Raw genomic sequence first — 17,355 nt, 5'->3', positions numbered from 1 at the left:
GGGCAGAGGGGGTGGGGGCCATGGGGGAGGAGGATTTGGAAGGGAGGGATTTGGGAGGCGGAGGCAGAGCCCCCTGATGGGCGGAGGAGGCGGAGGGGGACAGGATAGGGGTGAGGATACCGCGGAAGGAGTGGACACAACTGAGGCAAACGAAGTGGTCAATGGCACGGAATGGAGGCGGTCGTACTTCTTCCTGGCCTCAGAATAAGAGAGCCGATCCAAAGTTTTGATTTCTTGTATCTTCTTCTCCTTCTGATATGCGGGGCAGTCTGAGGATCTAGGCGAGTGGACGCCAGGACAATTAACGCACCGAGGTGGTGGGGTGCATGTATGTTCCTCACGAAGAGGACGTCCACAATCGCCACAAAGGGGCTCAGCCTCACACCGTGACGACATGTGCCCAAAGCGCAAACACCTAAAACAGCGCATAGGAGGCGGGACGTAGGGTCGCACGTCACACCGGTAGCGCATCACCTTTACCTTCTCCGGGAGAATGTCCCCCTCGAATGCGAGGATAAAGGCCCTGGTGTCAATGCGATGGTCTTTGGGGCCGCGCTGGACTCGCCGGACGAAATGCACGCCTCGGCGCTCCAGGTTGGCCCTGAGCTCCTCATCAGATTGTAGCAGGAGGTCACGATGAAAAATAACCCCCTGCGTCCTATTTAGTGCCAGATGTGGGACAATGGAGACTGGGATGTCCCCTAGGCGGTCGCACGCCTGGAGCGCCGCCGACTGTGTGGCGGAGGTGGTCTTGATAAGAACGGACCCTGAACGCATCTTGCTGAGAGCCTCGATTTCCCCGAAGATGTCCTCAATGTGCTGAACAAAGAACATGGGCTTGGAGGTGGCGAATGTCCCCCCATCGGTTCGAGAACAGACCAAATAGCGGGGGAAGTACTTCGCCCCAAGCCGGCGGGCCTGTCCCTCCTCCCATGGAGTGGCCAAGGGGGAAAGGGCAGGAGAACCAGAACTAGAAACGGTACCTTTTCTTTTGAAAGACTCGGCCGCAGTGCGACCTGATACGTGGTGACGTTTCATCTGCGAAACGTCCGCCCCGATACCACCCACTCCGACCAGGGGCTCTCCCCACGGGCGCCACCCAGCCGCAGCAAGGGCCACCTGGCAGGATGACCAGTGCCGGGAGTCCTGATGCCCCAAGGAGACGGGCATCTACTCCTTGGCCGACGTGGGGAGGGTGCAGCTCAGGTATCAGCAGTACGATCCCTGTGTTGTCAGGGGGCTACAACCTAGAGGGTACATGACGACCCCACCACAACGGGCTGGCTACCGTGCTGGATTTCTGGTGCCATGGAAAGTCTATCATGATCGCTGGTGCAGATGGAGATGCACTATGGGCGTAACTGGGACAACCCATCAGGCGTTTAGGCCCAATTTGAGGAATAGTGGGTATGGTTACAACGCCGGTGCAATGCTGAGTGCCAAGGACTTAGTGCACTTAGGACCAGTGGTACACCAGGTAAGGTGTCCTTCCCCAAAAGGCTCGTACTTCTGTAGAATTTTGAAAAATGGAGGTCAAACCCTAAGGGGGACCATCACATGGAAGGCCGAAACGGTTGAAACTCCTTTTAGTCGCCTCGTACGACAGGCAGGAATACCTCGGGCCTATTCTTACCCCGGACCCGCAGGGGGGACCAAGACTCTATAGTCTTCCCAAGATACACAAGGATGGTACTCCACTACGATTAATAGTGAGTAATATTGGTGCTGCGGCCCATTCTACAGCAAAATATCTGGCCTCACTACTAAAGCCTTATGTGGGTAAGTGTTGCCGCCATATACGTAATTCTGAGGATTTTGTCAGTCGCTTGAAGGAAGTTAAGCTTAGCAGCTCGGATTTATTAGTCAGCTTCGATGTGGTCTCACTTTTTACCAAAGTGCCTTTAATGGAATCATTACATCTTACTGGTAACTTATTCAGTGCAGAAATGATGGCCTTGTTATAACATATACTCACCTCAACGTACTTTTTATTCAATGACTAATTCTTTGAACAAACAGACGGCATCGCCATGGGGAGCCCTTTGTCCCCTGTGGTAGCTAATCTCTTTATGGAGGACTTTGAGGAGAAAGCACTTGAGTCTGCTGTTTTAAAGCCTACAGTCTTCTGGCGGTACATAGACAATACTTTTGTTGTATGGCCTCATGGCAGACAGGAACTGGAGAAATTCCTTCATCGCTTAAACTCGTTACACGAGAATATCAAATTCACGATGGAGATTGAAAAAGATGGCACTTTACCATTTCTAGACGTGCTAGTACGACGTAAAAATGATGGGTCATTAGGACATTCTGTGTACAGGAAACAGACTCACACAGAGCTGTATCTCCAGGCGTCAAGCTGCCATCACCCAGCACAAACAGCCGGTGTTCTCAGTACCTTAATACATTGAGCGCATGTAATATTGGATGATGAAAACCTCCACGCAGAATTAGAACACTTGGAGAAGGTTTTTAAAGAGAATGGCTACACTTCATGCCAAGTAAGGAAGGCCATGCGCAACTGTCATAACAAGAAGCAACGCACTGAGGATGCTGATGACGACTTTAAATCAACTGCGTTCCTTCCATACGCCGGGAATATGTCGTCGAAAATAGGCTGATTACTGAAGAAAAATAAAATCAAGATTATCTTCCGTCCAGCAGCAAAGAACCGAGCCCTGGTTGGATCTGTTAAAGATGATTTACAACAGAAGAAATCAGGCATCTACAAAATTCCCTGTGAATGTGCTCTGCATATACTGGACAGACGACAAGAACTGTCCATGAACGATGTACAGAACATGAAAGATACACCTGTCTGCGGCAACCGTCAAAATCGGCAGTAGCAGAGCACTGTATTTCATTGGGGCATTCAATGGAATACAATGGAACAAAAATTTAACTCCGGTTTCCGGATTTTGGGATTCCGTAATCAAAGAATCAGTGGAAGTACCTCTTGCTGATAACCGTGACAACGGCTTTCAGCTGGATCCTGTTATTAAAATTATACAATCACAGCGGAATCGATAGCGTCATTCGATACTCAATGACTAGATGATCTTTTATTTTCACCACCGAGGGCAGCACGTACAACTCTGCTATGCCGCACATGTCAACACCTGACACATGCGCTGTAGGATGCCAGTACATTTCGCATGCGCGAGATTCGGCATAAATACCACGACTGCACCTGGGCTCTTCAGTAGTTGTGTACTCACCTGATGATGGCCGGACGTCTCTGGGCTGAAATATTGTGGCAGAATGTCGACGGGATCCGGCTGCATACCCGGAAATTATTAGAAGAAGAAATACGGTGGAAAAATTTCAGAAGTCACAATTAAAAAGCTGTCTGTTCACATGAATAACCACAACCAAACAGTAACCAAGAAACAGCTGGATCACCCATGACTGCTTGACAGCATCTGTACATTTGGGAGCTCTCCTTGCAATACATCCTTTGTTTCCGCAAAACAGTTTGCCTCAACCTCTGCTAGTCCCTTTCCTCCAACAGGGAGGGTGTGTGTGTGTGTGTGTGTGTGTGTGTGTGTGTGTGTGTGATGCTTATCCACTTATCTGCCACCACTCCAGCTATACCCACACCTTCCATCCCACCAGCACAGGCCTTTCTACTCTTTTCTACTTCCTTCCTCTCCTCTGTCCCCTTAGCCCCACACCCAGTCCACCACAGGTTTGGCAGCATTAGTGTTGTCCCCTAAATATACCTTGTAGTCATCATAAATTTTGCATAATGATTGCAAAGACAAGATGAGATTATTTAGGACTCGTTTGGAGGCACATAGGCTGTGGAACAGGGAATGGTTTAACTAGTAGTATTCAGTTTACAAACAATCCGTGTTTAATTTTTTGGTGTAAGGTTAGGGTGTATACCATAAGCTAACTATTGGGGGTGATTATGCTTACGTGTCAATATTGTATCCCAAACTGCAAATTAAATTGGACTTGATAGTGAAACTATATTCAAGCAATGTTAGTATACAGGAATTCTCATTTGATGACAGTCTTGGTAGCATTATCACGTAAGAGAAACAGACTGTACCGCTGCAACTCGCGTAACTCCACTAGTTTAACAAATGATTATTAACCTTTAACTTCAAGCGTGCCTGAGCAGGCACCACGAGATTTTTTTTGTTTATAATTTCTACTGTGGTTCATGGTGTGGGTTCCTGTAGTCATGTCCTAGTTCATGAACAACGGGCAACGTATGAGTGGCCAAGTAAGTGGTCCCGACAGTCGGGATACCAGTTACTTTGGAATAAGGCTGGGCATCTCGGACATATTCTGAGTCGTGGTCACCTTGTGCTCATACGGCAAAGACTACCAAATCCACCGGTTAGTCCCTCAGCCGTTAGGGGTAAAACCCAATGGGACTCGGGGCAAGTAAGGCTAGCAACCTGCTTCCCTGGTACTTTAAATATGATGCTGGCAACAATCAGAGCAAAATGCCTCTGACCTTTGGAGGTGACGGAGTCCCACCTCTAACTGACAAACCAGGGACTCCTAAGATACGACTTGGCAAACAAATGGTAATGAGATGGGGAGCTATTAATATCAATCGGGGCTACTTTTGGAAGAAGGTAGAGCTGGCAGAGGCTGCAAGTAAGATGGGGCTGGACGTTTTAGCTGTTAGTGACATTCGGGTAAGGGGTGAGAAAGAAGAGGAAGTGGGAGAATACAAGGTATACCTGTCAGGAGTCAAAGCAGGAATAGCACAATGGGGTGTAGGGCTTTACATCAGGAAAGAAATGGAACCCAGCGTAGTTGCAATAAGGTATGTAAACGAACGACTGATGTGGATAGATTTGACAGTGCCTAGCAAGAAAATTAGGATTGTGTCACTATATTCGCATTGTGAAGGGACAGATCAAGATAAGATGGATAGTTTTTATGAGGCACCCAGTGATGTAGTTGTTAGAGTAAGGACAAGGACAGTGTTCTGCTCATGGGTGATTTTAACGCCAGGATTGGAAATCTAACAGAAGGGTATGAAAAGGTTATGGGTAAATTTGGAGAGGATATGGTGGCCAACAGGAACGGGAAACAACTCTTGGATTTCTGTGCCAGTATGGGCTTAGTAATCACAAACTCCTTTTTTAAACATAAGAACATTCACCGGTATACTTGGGAAGGCAGGGGAACAAGATCTGTCATTGACTATATAATAACAGATCAGGAATTCAGGAAGGCTGTGAGGGACACACGTGTATTCAGGGGATTCTTTGATGACACTGATCATTATTTAATCTGCAGTGACATTGGGATTGTGAGGCCGAAAGTGCAGGAGGTCAGGTCCATATGTAGGAGGATAAGAGTGGAGAAACTTCAGGATAAGGAAATCAGGCACAAGTACATAACAGCGATCTCAGAAAGGTACCAGTTAGTTGAATGTAGTCAATTACAGTCATTGGAAAAGGAATGGACAAGGTACAGGGACACAGTACTAGAAGTGGCTAAAGAATGTCTTGGAACAGTATGTGTGTAAAAGTAGGATGAAGCAAACAGCTTGGTGGAATGATACAGTCAAGGCAGCCTGTAAAAGGAAAAAGAAGGCGTATCAAAAATGGCTACATACAAGAACCCAGGTAGACAGAGAAAATTATGTTGAAGAAAGAAACAAAGCCAAACAGATAATTGCAGCATCCAAGAAGAAATCGTGGGAAGACTTTGGAAACAGGTTGGAGACTATGGGTCAAGCTGCTGGAAACCATTCTGGAGTGTAATCAGCAGTCTTCGAAAGGGAGGTAAGAAGGAAATGACAAGTATTTTGGACAGGTCAGGAAAACTGCTGGTGAATCCTGTGGATGCCTTGGGCAGATGGAGGGAATATTTTGAAGAGTTGCTCAATGTAGGTGAAAATGCGATCAGTAATGTTTCAGATTTCGAGGTAGAATGGGATAGGAATGATGATGGAAATAGGATCACATTTGAGGAAGTGGAAAAAATGGTCAATAGATTGCAGTGCAATAAAGCGGCTGGGGTGGATGAAATTAAGTCGGAACTCATCAAATACAGTGGAATGTCAGGTCTTAAATGGCTACACAGGATAATTGAAATGGCCTGGGAGTCGGGACAGGTTCCATCAGACTGGACAAAAGCAGTAATCACACCAATCTTTAAACATGGAAACAGAAAAGATTGTAACAACTACAGAGGTATCTCTTTAATCAGCGTTGTGGGTAAAATCTTCTCAGGTATTGATGAAAGGAAAGTGCGAGTATTAGTTGAGGACCAATTGGATGAAAATCAGTGTGGGTTTAGGCCTCTTAGACGTTGTCAGGACCAGATCTTCAGCTTACGGCAAATAATGGAGAAGTGTTACGAGTGGAACAGGGAATTGTATCTATGCTTTATAGATCTAGAAAAGGCATATGACCGGGTTCCTAGGAGGAAGTTATTGTCTGTTCTACAAGATTATGGAATAGGACGCAAACTTTTGCAGGCAATTAAAGGTCTTTACATGGATAGTCAGGCAGCAGTTAGAGTTGACAGTAAATTGAGTTCATGGTTCAGAGTAGTTTCAGGGGTAAGACAAGGCTGCAACCTATCTCCACTGTTGTTCATATTACTTATGGATCATATGTTGAAAACAATAGACTGGCTGGGTGATATTAAGATATGTGAACACAAAATAAGCAGTCTTGCATATGCGGATGACTTAGTTGTGATGGCAGATTCGATTGAAAGTTTGCAAAGTAATATTTCAGAGCTAGATCAGAAATGTAAGGACTATGGTATGAAGATTAGCATCTCCAAAACGAAAGTAATGTCAGTGGGAAAGAAATATAAACGGATTGAGTGCCAAATAGGAGGAACAAAGTTAGAACAGGTGGACGGTTTCAAGTACTTAGGATGCATATTCTCACAGGATGGCAACATAGTAAAAGAACTGGAAGCGAGGTGTAGCAAAGCTAATGCAGTGAGCGCTCAGCTACGATCTACTCTCTTCTGCAAGAAGGAAGTCAGTACCAAGACTAAGTTATCTGTGCACCGTTCAATCTTTCGACCAACTTTGTTGTATGGGAGCGAAAGCTGGGTGGATTCAGGTTACCTTATCAACAAGGTTGAGATTACGGATATGAAAGTAGCTAGGATGATTGCAGGTACTAGTAGATGGGAGCAATGGCAGGAGGGTGTCCACAATGAGGAAATCAAAGAAAAACTGGGAATGAACTCTATAGATGTAGCAGTCAGGGCGAACAGGCTTAGATGGTGGGGTCATGTTACACGCATGGGAGAAGCAAGGTTACCCAAGAGACTCATGGATTCAGCAGTAGAGGGTAGGAGGAGTCGGGGCAGACCGAGGAGAAGGTACCTGGATTCGGTTAAGAATGATTTTGAAGTAATAGGTTTAACATCGGAAGAGGCACCAATGTTAGCACTGAATAGGAGATCATGGAGGAACTGTATAAGGGGGGCTATGCTCCAGACTGAACACTGAAAGGCATAATCAGTCTTAAATGATGATGATGATGATGATTTCTACTGTTGGCACGCTACAGACATGCTCCACACTATCGCAACAGTAAGTATCTGTTTTACATTGTGGGGGTTTCTGTAGACCACATGGGCACTTTTACATAGTATTTATTTACAATATGCCAATATGGTTATTTGCTTTTATTTCTGTACATTTATAACAATGGCTCACTTTCTCTGTGATGAGGACATTTTGAAATTGTTAGAAGAAGTCACTGACTCAGAAAGTGAAGACATAGAAAGAAATAACCCAGAAGAAGAAGAAGTTGATGACAATAGCTATCATGATTTCATACACAGTGAACACCTTTCTGGTTCGGAGGTCGATCAAACTGAAGGACCTCCTTCTAGTGAAGAGGAGGGACAACACAGCCCAGGAAACTATTTTTATGGTAAGAACAGATATAAATGGCATAAATCAGCCTGAAATTCATCTCTTATATGACAGCACAACATTATATGAGAGAGTGAGAGATTGGAAGGATCTGCTGTTTGTAAAAATGGAATGTTGCCATTGTGTGTAGAGTGCTGTGAGCTATTATTTACCAATAGTGTGACAGACTATCGTGCTCTATACCAAGAAAAAACTTGAGGACAAATATTCAACTCCATTATAACAGCCATATTATGCTAAAAAACATTTCTGTGAGTTATGAGCTTACCTTGGATTACTTCTGTTTGCATCAATATTCAAGTCAAGTCATTAAGATGTTAGATTGCTACGAGCAACTGATTTTACTGATAGAGGTATTCTTCAGGGTGTAATGGGAATAGACAGATTCATTCATTTCAATGTAGCCTTTGATGAGATCAGTGCATGGGAAGAAAGAAAAATCTACAGATAGACTGACCTTGATACCAGAAATTTTTGAAAAGTTTATTAATAATCATAGCACGAACTATTCTTGTTCAGAATATTGATGTGTTGAAATGTTAGTAAAATTTCATGAAAAGTCCTCATTCAGAATGAATATCAAAAGTAAACCAGGAAAATATGGCCTGAAAATCAGTGGTTTGTGATGCAAAAACTAGTTACTTATATAATGCATTTATACACTCTGGAAAACTGCCTACCCAAAGAAGTATCCCTTTCGCAGTGCCAAAGCAGGATGTGCTAAGCATGCACAGCCATTTTATGGAACTAATAAAAACATCACTGGAGACAGGTTTACATCTGTTGGGTTAGGAGATAAATTATCGAACTGAGGACTAACATGGGTACTGCATGAAAAAACAAACGGGAAATTCATCAAGAGTTTCTGTCTTACAAAAGAAGACACACTGAATCATCATCATTTGGATTTGGCTGAGCCAAGATCATTGTGTCATTCATTCCAAAGAAGTATAAAAGTGTAGTTTTACTACATTCTATGCAACACACAGCGTCTGTAAATCAACTATCCAAGAAAATTGAAATTATAGAATTTTACAACCACACTAAAGGAGGAAGGAGTTGATGGATTTGAAATGCTCAAATTATTTATGTTCACAAAGAACAAGAAGATGACAAAACACAACCTTACTGCTATACTGCATATTTCCTAACAAAAGGCCATAACGATTACATAAAGCCCATTTCCATTGCAACAAGCCTTGTAAAGCCATATGTTTGCAGCAGATTAGAAAATAACTCCAAAGTAGCCCATATTTGGCCGAAGATATATCTGAAACAATGAGCAAGTTGATTGGCAGAGAAAAAACTTTATCAATGTCCAACGTAGCTGTGAATGGCCTTAGTGTTTCTAAAGAGCGAAGGTGTTATATCTGCCCTAGGTCAAAAGTTAAAGAGCTCTCTAATATGTAAAACTTGCAAAAAAGGTATCTGTAAGTCTCATTCAAAGACAATTATTGTTTGTCCTGCAACTCCAAAGAAAATGAATCTATTTGTAGGCACATAATGTGCTGTAATTTTTTTCTTATTAGTTATTTTTGCTTTAAAATTTTAATTTCATTTTATGTCCATATTCTGTTATTAAGAAAGAGTTTAATGAGAAGTTAATTTTTGAGTTGATTTTCATTTTATTTTATCTGAGCTATAAAAATAAAAAATAAAAAACAAATGTTTCTGTAAATAATTTAAAATTTCTGTTAAGACTGATTATTATAAGCACAATAACAGATTTAAATAATAAATATGTTGTCTTTTATTATGTAAATATGCAACATATTTCCAACAATTATTTATAAACATAGCTAAACTCTGTTGGGAACTTCCAGACCCCACATGTGACAGTACCAAAATCAGCATGTGTACTTAAAAGGTACACTTAGTTTGAACATCTTTATATTAGCATTCTATCATCTTGGTTCAAATTTGTTGGAAAATTAATAACTGAAATCAAACATCACTATTGACAACTTAACACCATGATTCAGTACAACACAGTCTTCTGAGCAAGATTTTACGGTTGACAATTTATATTTTTACAACTCCCTGGCAGTGTACCTTAAACTGGAAGGTCTATATACATTTAATTACAATTGTGGTAGTTTGGTTTCAGATGGTTTAGGACAACCTGTTTGACTAGCTTAACTACAATCTTTCCTGAAAAACTCATTTTTATCCCTCAATAACTAAATTTATTTTATATGTCTTTCAGCAACTAGTTTTGAGCATCGAAGTTTCATGCAGAACCTGTGTTACAGTAAGTTGTCTGAGAAGGTTTCACAGTACCTAAAAACCACCTGTTATAATGAAGAACCTGAAAACATTGTCAAGAAGTTTAAAACCTTACACTCTTATCATGTTTGAATTTTATATAGGTGAAATAATGTCGTTGCATGCTGTGTGTTTCCACGTGGGTTCACTATTATTTATTGTTTGGTGTTCCACAAGAGTTGTCACAACAACATGCAAACAATGCACAACACTGCCTCACATTCACAAATCAAACATATTATTCATGTCCGTCAGTCTTCATGTGCTGTACAGATCATGAAACAGATTCATAGTAACAAACACATAAACCATGTGAAATGTACATTGTGCAATTTATGTGTTGAACAAATGCCTCAAATTTTGAATGAAAATTAGAAAAATTGAGACTTAGAACTCACTTAACACTTCTTACCATTAAAAGATTTGGTTAATAGCAATTTATCCTTTTCATATTACTGACCAGCTACTTTGATTGATCCCTCTACTTTCTTCTTCAGTAGTCTCCATTTCATCGCCATTATGTCAAACGTACACGGGAAAACTTTTCTTGCTCTGGAATGCAAGTACAGACTCTTCTCACCATCAAAATATCTGCGAGGAAAGGGTCTCACCAAAGGGGCAGGGGAGTGGTGAGAGGAGGGAGGGAGAGGACTGAACATAAATTAACTGAAACAAAGTGGTGTAAAATAAGGAAACAAGTGAGGGAAGTCAGAATCGACATGCTGGAAGTGAATTAGGTTGTTAGCAGCGACTCTGTCCTGCAGAATAAGTCAGAGAAAAGAGATAAGGAAGCAAACTTCAGCACAGAAGAAGGAGACAAGCTGTAATGGCTCGATGACCCACATTCACCGTACACTTACTCTCAAAAGAGTTGGGAGCCTGTTGGAATTGAAGAGTGAAAGATGTCGCTATCACTGTTTGCATTCTATATGTCTTCCCAGCATCCTTCCCTTGATTTATCAATACACAGTGTGATCGAGCCAATGTTTATTCTGCTGTTACACGTTATTTTTGCCTTTGTGACACTGACTTAGCTGCTCAATGTTTTATTGTTCCACTTTTACCAACATGGTCAGATAAACCATTTATTATTGTTTTCACATCAATTCACTGAATATAGTCAGGTTTAAGAATAAGATGTTAATGGCTGTTACACCATCATCTTCAACCCTTGTTATGAATTTTACTGTAATAAATAACAATCTCAATTAAAACTGCATATGGTACGAAATAAACATTGTGTTACAGACATGTGTTTTTATTTATAAATAACTTATCAATTCAGTATTGGACAGGTTTAGAGTGTAGCAAACTTTCTACAAAATCTATCAAACATTTACATCCAGAGAATAATTAAAAAAGAAAATTACGGATCTAAACTAACCTGTAGAATAGCTTCTACTAACGTTGCTGTTTTTCCTGTCCCTGGAGGTCCATAGATGATGTACGGAGCAGGCCGTGATGATCCTTGTAGAATGCTTACCACAGCCTGTTTTTGTGCCGGATTGTTCACCAGTTGTCTGTTGTAGAAGCTAATTGAGAGCAAATTATGATTAGAAATTATGATATATGACGCCATTATAGAGTACAGAGTGCCAATCAAGAAGTGTTGGATGATGCGTAATGCCTCCATAGATAGCACAAGAAAGAGGCTAAGAATTTTTTGGTAAATCAATCATGAAAACTTTCCACAAAATTTCATCGGAAATAACATACCCTTTTCAAACTTCCTGAAGATTAAAACTAGGAGTCGGACCAAGACTCGGTCCAGCACACAATTTTAATCTGTCAGGAAGTTTCATAATAGAACACACTCCACTGCAGTGTGAAAGTTTCACTCTGGGAACATAAGCTTTTGTTTTTACATGCTCACCAGATGAATGAATACACTTTAGCCAATATGAAACAAGTTTCACACAGCCATCTCAGAAGAATTCCACCTTCTGTTTCCACAACCAGGCTCTCACCTTCATCTGGATTTCTTTACAGGAGCCATTATGATGCCCATTCATAACTACCTACCTTTTAATAAGAAACCTTTTCCTAGTAAAACAATGTGGTCAGCACACCAGCCTTTAGTTTGAGCATAGCTTTGATATGATTTTATTAATATGAATTACTACTACTACTACTACTACTACTACTACTACTACTACTAATAATAATAATAATAATAATAATAAAGGTCTGTGTCACTTTCCATTTTTAACCAGACATAACGTCTGAGAAAGGAAAGAAATAATAATAATAATAATAATAATAATAATAATTTAAAATACAATTAATGTGCTTTTTAACAATATTTAAAAGATGTGAATATACTTCAATGTAAGCTGTTAAACCTTATACCTGATTGAATTGAGCCTGCCATTAAGGAAAGTTTGCAATCTCTTCTTAGGAGCACGTGGAAACACAACAACATCTAGTAACTTATCTCTCTCACAGTAATCAATAGCACGATGCATTACCACGAGAGGATATCGGTTGAAGGCAAAGCGAACAGCAAACCGCAATTCTGTGGGCTGTGCTGCAAAGTATCGTTCCAGAAACCTGCAAATGCAAGAAAACTTTCTTAGTATCAAATCAACTACAACGAGAATTTAAAATTTGTACATCTAAGAGTAATGAAAGGGTAAGTAACCATGCTGATGCCTGCACAAGAATGAATCAACATTAAACACTTGGATATGAACCTGTGACTTTTAAAATATGAAAGATTCTAAGAAAGACTCTAGAGGGAGGAACAACTGAGTTATGGAAAGTTACACGAAAATAGTAAATCCAGGATGGAATGTAACAATGTTGTGAGAAGGAAAATTGCTACTCACCATGTAGCGAAGATGCTGAGTCGCAGATAGGCACAACACACACACACACACACACACACACACACACACACCACGCACATGCGTGCGACTGCACTGCACTGCAGTCTCAGGTAACTGAAACCACATCCTCCACACAGTCCCAGGCTCTCCTGATATTGATTCCATATTTTGGAGCCCTGATGAAAGATATCTGTGGCTGTCAATTTCTCATTCAATGAAAAGGAGCATGCCTGGGTGCAATCTATGCAATTGCAAGTATTTTTTCACAAAGGCAATGTCCGTTTACCTCTCAGTAGAATAAATGTATCACAAGATGTGGCAATTACTTTTGAAATAATAAACAGTTTACTTACTTTTCAGTGTTCTGTATCTCAATGGGTGGAACTGCGACCCTTATAGAATCACTGTGTTGTCCAACTGTGGGCACATCTGACCCTCTGACTTAAGAACCCTTTTCTCAGGAAGGATAAACTTAACAAGTTGAAATGCATGTCATACACTAAGGTCTACAGCCCTTGGCAGTGTACAAAATTTAAGCTTCCAAGGCAGCCGTCATCAAACTGCGGCACGCAGACCGAATGCAGCCTGAATCAAATGTTCGTGCGGCCCACGATTCTCTGTCGTATTTTATAATATGCTTCTAGCAACTAATAGCAGAATCCGAAAGTGGCAACTAACATTAGGAACTTCTTGAGAGTTTATTTTTCTTGTTGAGTAACGAACAAAAATACCTACAGGGATGGTAATAGTTTAAAATGTGCTTAATTTTAAGGGATGTTGGTGAATTTCACCGTGAACTTAAGTCAGTAGCAGAGTGGTGTCTAGCGTGGTGACTGCAGGGCTAATAGAAATGAGAGGTGGAATGTTTTACACTTTCACAGGGTGTATACGGGGACAAGGAAAAAAAATTCCCGGATTTCTCCCGGATATCCCGTTTAAAAAATATGCTTTTTCCCGGGCGAAAATACACTTTTTCTGTGCTAAGTGACAGTAGATTTTCCGTAGATTTTCCCTCTGAACTGTAAACTTATCAATCCTTTGAATGGTTAACATTTTATACAATCACGTAGAACTTCCTGGAAAAAAAAGAAAAGACGGGGCAGAGAAGTTTTGGAGAGACTTTTGATTAAAAAAAGGAGAGAAGTTTTGGAAAGAGCTTTGATTTGCAGCTACATATAGGCTGCATGTTTTCGTATTACGAAAGTATAAATTCGAATTGAACCAAACACAGCGCGTTAGTTTCCGGAGCGTTGAAACCGAGGTTGCGATGTCCTTTTGTAAGCGAGTCATATCTCAAGGCACGAGATCTCGCCAGCCGATGACAGCAGCTATTCAAAGCATAGGACACCTGTTATAGTCAGCCAATAGCAAGATCACTGGTTACATAGCGCGAACACGCAAGAGGAAAAGTTAATGGTTTACATTAATGTACACAGTACTGTATATCTACAAGAAAAGCTAAGCTTTCACATATAATTTTGGTCTCTAAGATTAACACGCCACAACAGAAGCTAAGCTTTCACATGTAATATTGATTTTGTTGCGCGTGTTATACTTTAAGATGCATCACACAAATGTGCCAGTAAATTTAAAATTCTGACGTAAATGTCTCGGCTCGAAATTCTTGTAAGTGGCTGGTCCTCAAACTGTTCAGTCTTGAACGCTCTGTGATTTAGATATCCATCCCACTTTCTCACAGGTAACAAAATTCATGTTGCGTAAAAAGAAATTTTCTTTGAAAGTAACACTTTTCTAACCACCGTTCGCAATACTATCCAGAGACTGTTAGAAATAGGTTCGATTTACCAATTGCCAGAGAACACCAGGAAACAGGCATTATTATGCGTGTGCAACTGTAGTGGTGTGGGAAGCCAGCATGTTCGTGTGTATAAAGCACTAACAGAGCTTACATTACACCATAAAAGAAACAGAGCATCAGAGGATACTCCAAAGAGCATCGGAATTTCGTAAACCACACTAAAATGCATAATTCGGCTTGAAGTGCAAATTGGTTTTTTCCAGTTCACAATGAAGTAGGTCCCATCTGATATTAAATTTTCAGTGTGGTTATTGGGATGTAAATTTTCTTGGAGTACCAGTACTCTGCGATCTCATTTTAGGTTCTTTATTATGGCATAATGCCATATATGGCAGAAGATGATAACGTGCACTTGAAATTCAGCGAACAGTTGGAACTAGGCAATACTGTAGAATGAAACACTTCGTTTCAAATAAAATGATTGCCTCAGCGGAAAGATTAATAAAGCCAAATTTCTTTGGCAAACTTGCAAAAATGACTTCACTGTTCTGCAAGGTGATTAATGCTTGACTGCTACTAACTTGGAAATAAAATAAAATCAGAAAACAAATTAATAATATAACTTTGCCCTCCGTAATTATTTGAATGTATTTTAATTCACTTGATAGCTCCCGGCCACAGAAATCCGTTTATTTTCACATGACGTGGGAGCTGTACACGAAGAGAAGCAGCGAAATCACTTAACGTAAACATGTGGAGATAAACCCCCTCCCCACTACATCCCAGACAACTCTGTGCAAGCGTGAATCTGGCAGCTATGGCGCGGGAGAAAATTAGTGAAGTTCAGTGGCAGGAGGAACAAGACTTTTGTTCAGGTGAATACAGGGTTATAAATACAAAATCAAATAGGGGTAATGCAGGAATAGATTTAATAATGAATAAAAAAAAAAAATAGGAGCACGGGTAAGCTACTATGAACAGCATAGTGAATGCATTATTGTAGCAAAGACAGACACGAAGCCCACACCTACCACAGTAGTACAAGTGTATATGCCAACTAACTCCACAGATGAGATTGAAGAAATGTGTGATGTGATAAAATAAATCATTCAGATAATGAAGGGAGACAAACATTTAATAGTTGTGGGGGACTGGAATTCGATAGTAGGAAAAGGAAGAGAAGGAAAAGTAGTAGATGAATACAGAAAGGAATGAAAGAGGAAGCCACCTGGTAGAATTTTGCACAGAGCATAACTTAATCATAGGTAACACTTGGTTTAAGAATCATGAAAGAAGGTTGTGTATGTGGAAGAGGCCTGGAGACACTGGAAGGCTTCAGATAGATAGTATAATGGTAAGACAGATATTTAGGTACCAAGTTTTAAGTTGTAAGACATTTCTAGGGGCAGATGTGGACTCTGACCACAATCTGTTGGTTATGAACTGTAGATTAAAACTGAAGAAACTGCAAAAAGGTGGGAATTTAACTGACTAAACCAGAAGTTGTACTTGGGTCCACCGTTAGTATATGTGTGTCATCAGCAAATTAAACAGACAGGTAACTCATTTACGTAGGATAAGACAGGTGTGGACCAAGCACCAAACTATATGGCACACAGTATGTAATAATTGTTCATTCCAAATTAAATCTTGTTCTTGTCACATCATTTGTTAATGTGATCCTCCATATTAAGTTAAGGCGCAACTGTGTCCATGTGAGAGAAATGCCTTCATCACCGTATCATTTTAATTTTTTTAATAGAATTTTAGTAGCTACACAATCTAAGGTCTCATCAAGATCACAGAAACTGCTGACATAGTAATTTTTCTCATTTAGTTAGAGCAGAACTGAGTTTGTGAGACCATATCATATTTTGTTGATAGAGAAGCCTTTCTAAAAGCTGATCATTTCTTAAAAGATTATTGCCAAAAAAATATTTTGTTGTAAGCTACTTTCTCAAAATAATTTTGAAAACTCTGGAAGAAAGAAGTTGGGTCTATAACCGGAAGTCACTTTGCTTAAATCTGTTTTTATGAGTGTTGCTGCTGCATGCTTCAGTCTTTCAGGAAATACAAACTCAAGTTGTCGACTGGCTACAGAGGTAACTTGAGTGAGGCATTATCAAGTTGGCACAAAAGTTTAGTATTTTAAATAATTCAAGGAGTATAGGCAACAATTTACCAAATAATTGACACAACAAGTTGTTGCTGGCAAAAAAATGTGATTGAGAATTCAAATCTGGCAAACATACCCACATGTACACGTACTGGTAACATACCCACATGTAAGACGTATACATGCCTACATTGGATAACTGTATTGTGCAGTTTGATGGGACGAAGAGTTGTGCTGGGTGCAGTAGGGCAGAGGCGGGGGAATGAGTGAGGAGGAGGAGGAGGAGGAGGAGGAGGAGGGAAGTTCGGAAGGTCGGGAGGCAGCAGGCAAGTGGGGTAAGAATGCAGCAGCAGCGAACTCACTCTGATTGCAGGTATGTGATGACTATGAAGTGAGTGAACTGCAACGATGAGATGGAACAGAGGAAGAGGCAGACAGAGGAAGAGGCAGACAGAGGAAGAGGCAGACAGAGGAAGAGGCAGACAGAGGAAGAGGCAGA

General features: G+C 40.9%; 1 protein-coding gene across 1 annotated transcript in view; it reads right to left on the bottom strand.

The window, feature by feature from the left end:
- The window catches only part of LOC126092027 (helicase MOV-10-like), a 375,996-nt gene that overhangs the window by 101,186 nt on the left and 257,455 nt on the right, over positions 1-17,355 (bottom strand). The window contains exons 11-12 of the mRNA XM_049907422.1: positions 12,503-12,703; positions 11,538-11,685 (exon numbers count right to left, since the gene is read on the bottom strand). Of these exons, the coding sequence (XP_049763379.1) occupies positions 11,538-11,685; positions 12,503-12,703 (349 nt within the window). The remainder of the gene's footprint in view (positions 1-11,537; positions 11,686-12,502; positions 12,704-17,355) is intronic.

The sequence above is a fragment of the Schistocerca cancellata genome, chromosome 7 (assembly GCF_023864275.1).
Source record: "Schistocerca cancellata isolate TAMUIC-IGC-003103 chromosome 7, iqSchCanc2.1, whole genome shotgun sequence".
In the NCBI taxonomy this organism is placed as follows: Eukaryota; Metazoa; Arthropoda; class Insecta; order Orthoptera; family Acrididae; genus Schistocerca; species Schistocerca cancellata.
The sequence above is the reverse complement of the archived record's forward strand: the minus strand, read 5'-3'. Positions and strand labels throughout refer to the sequence as shown.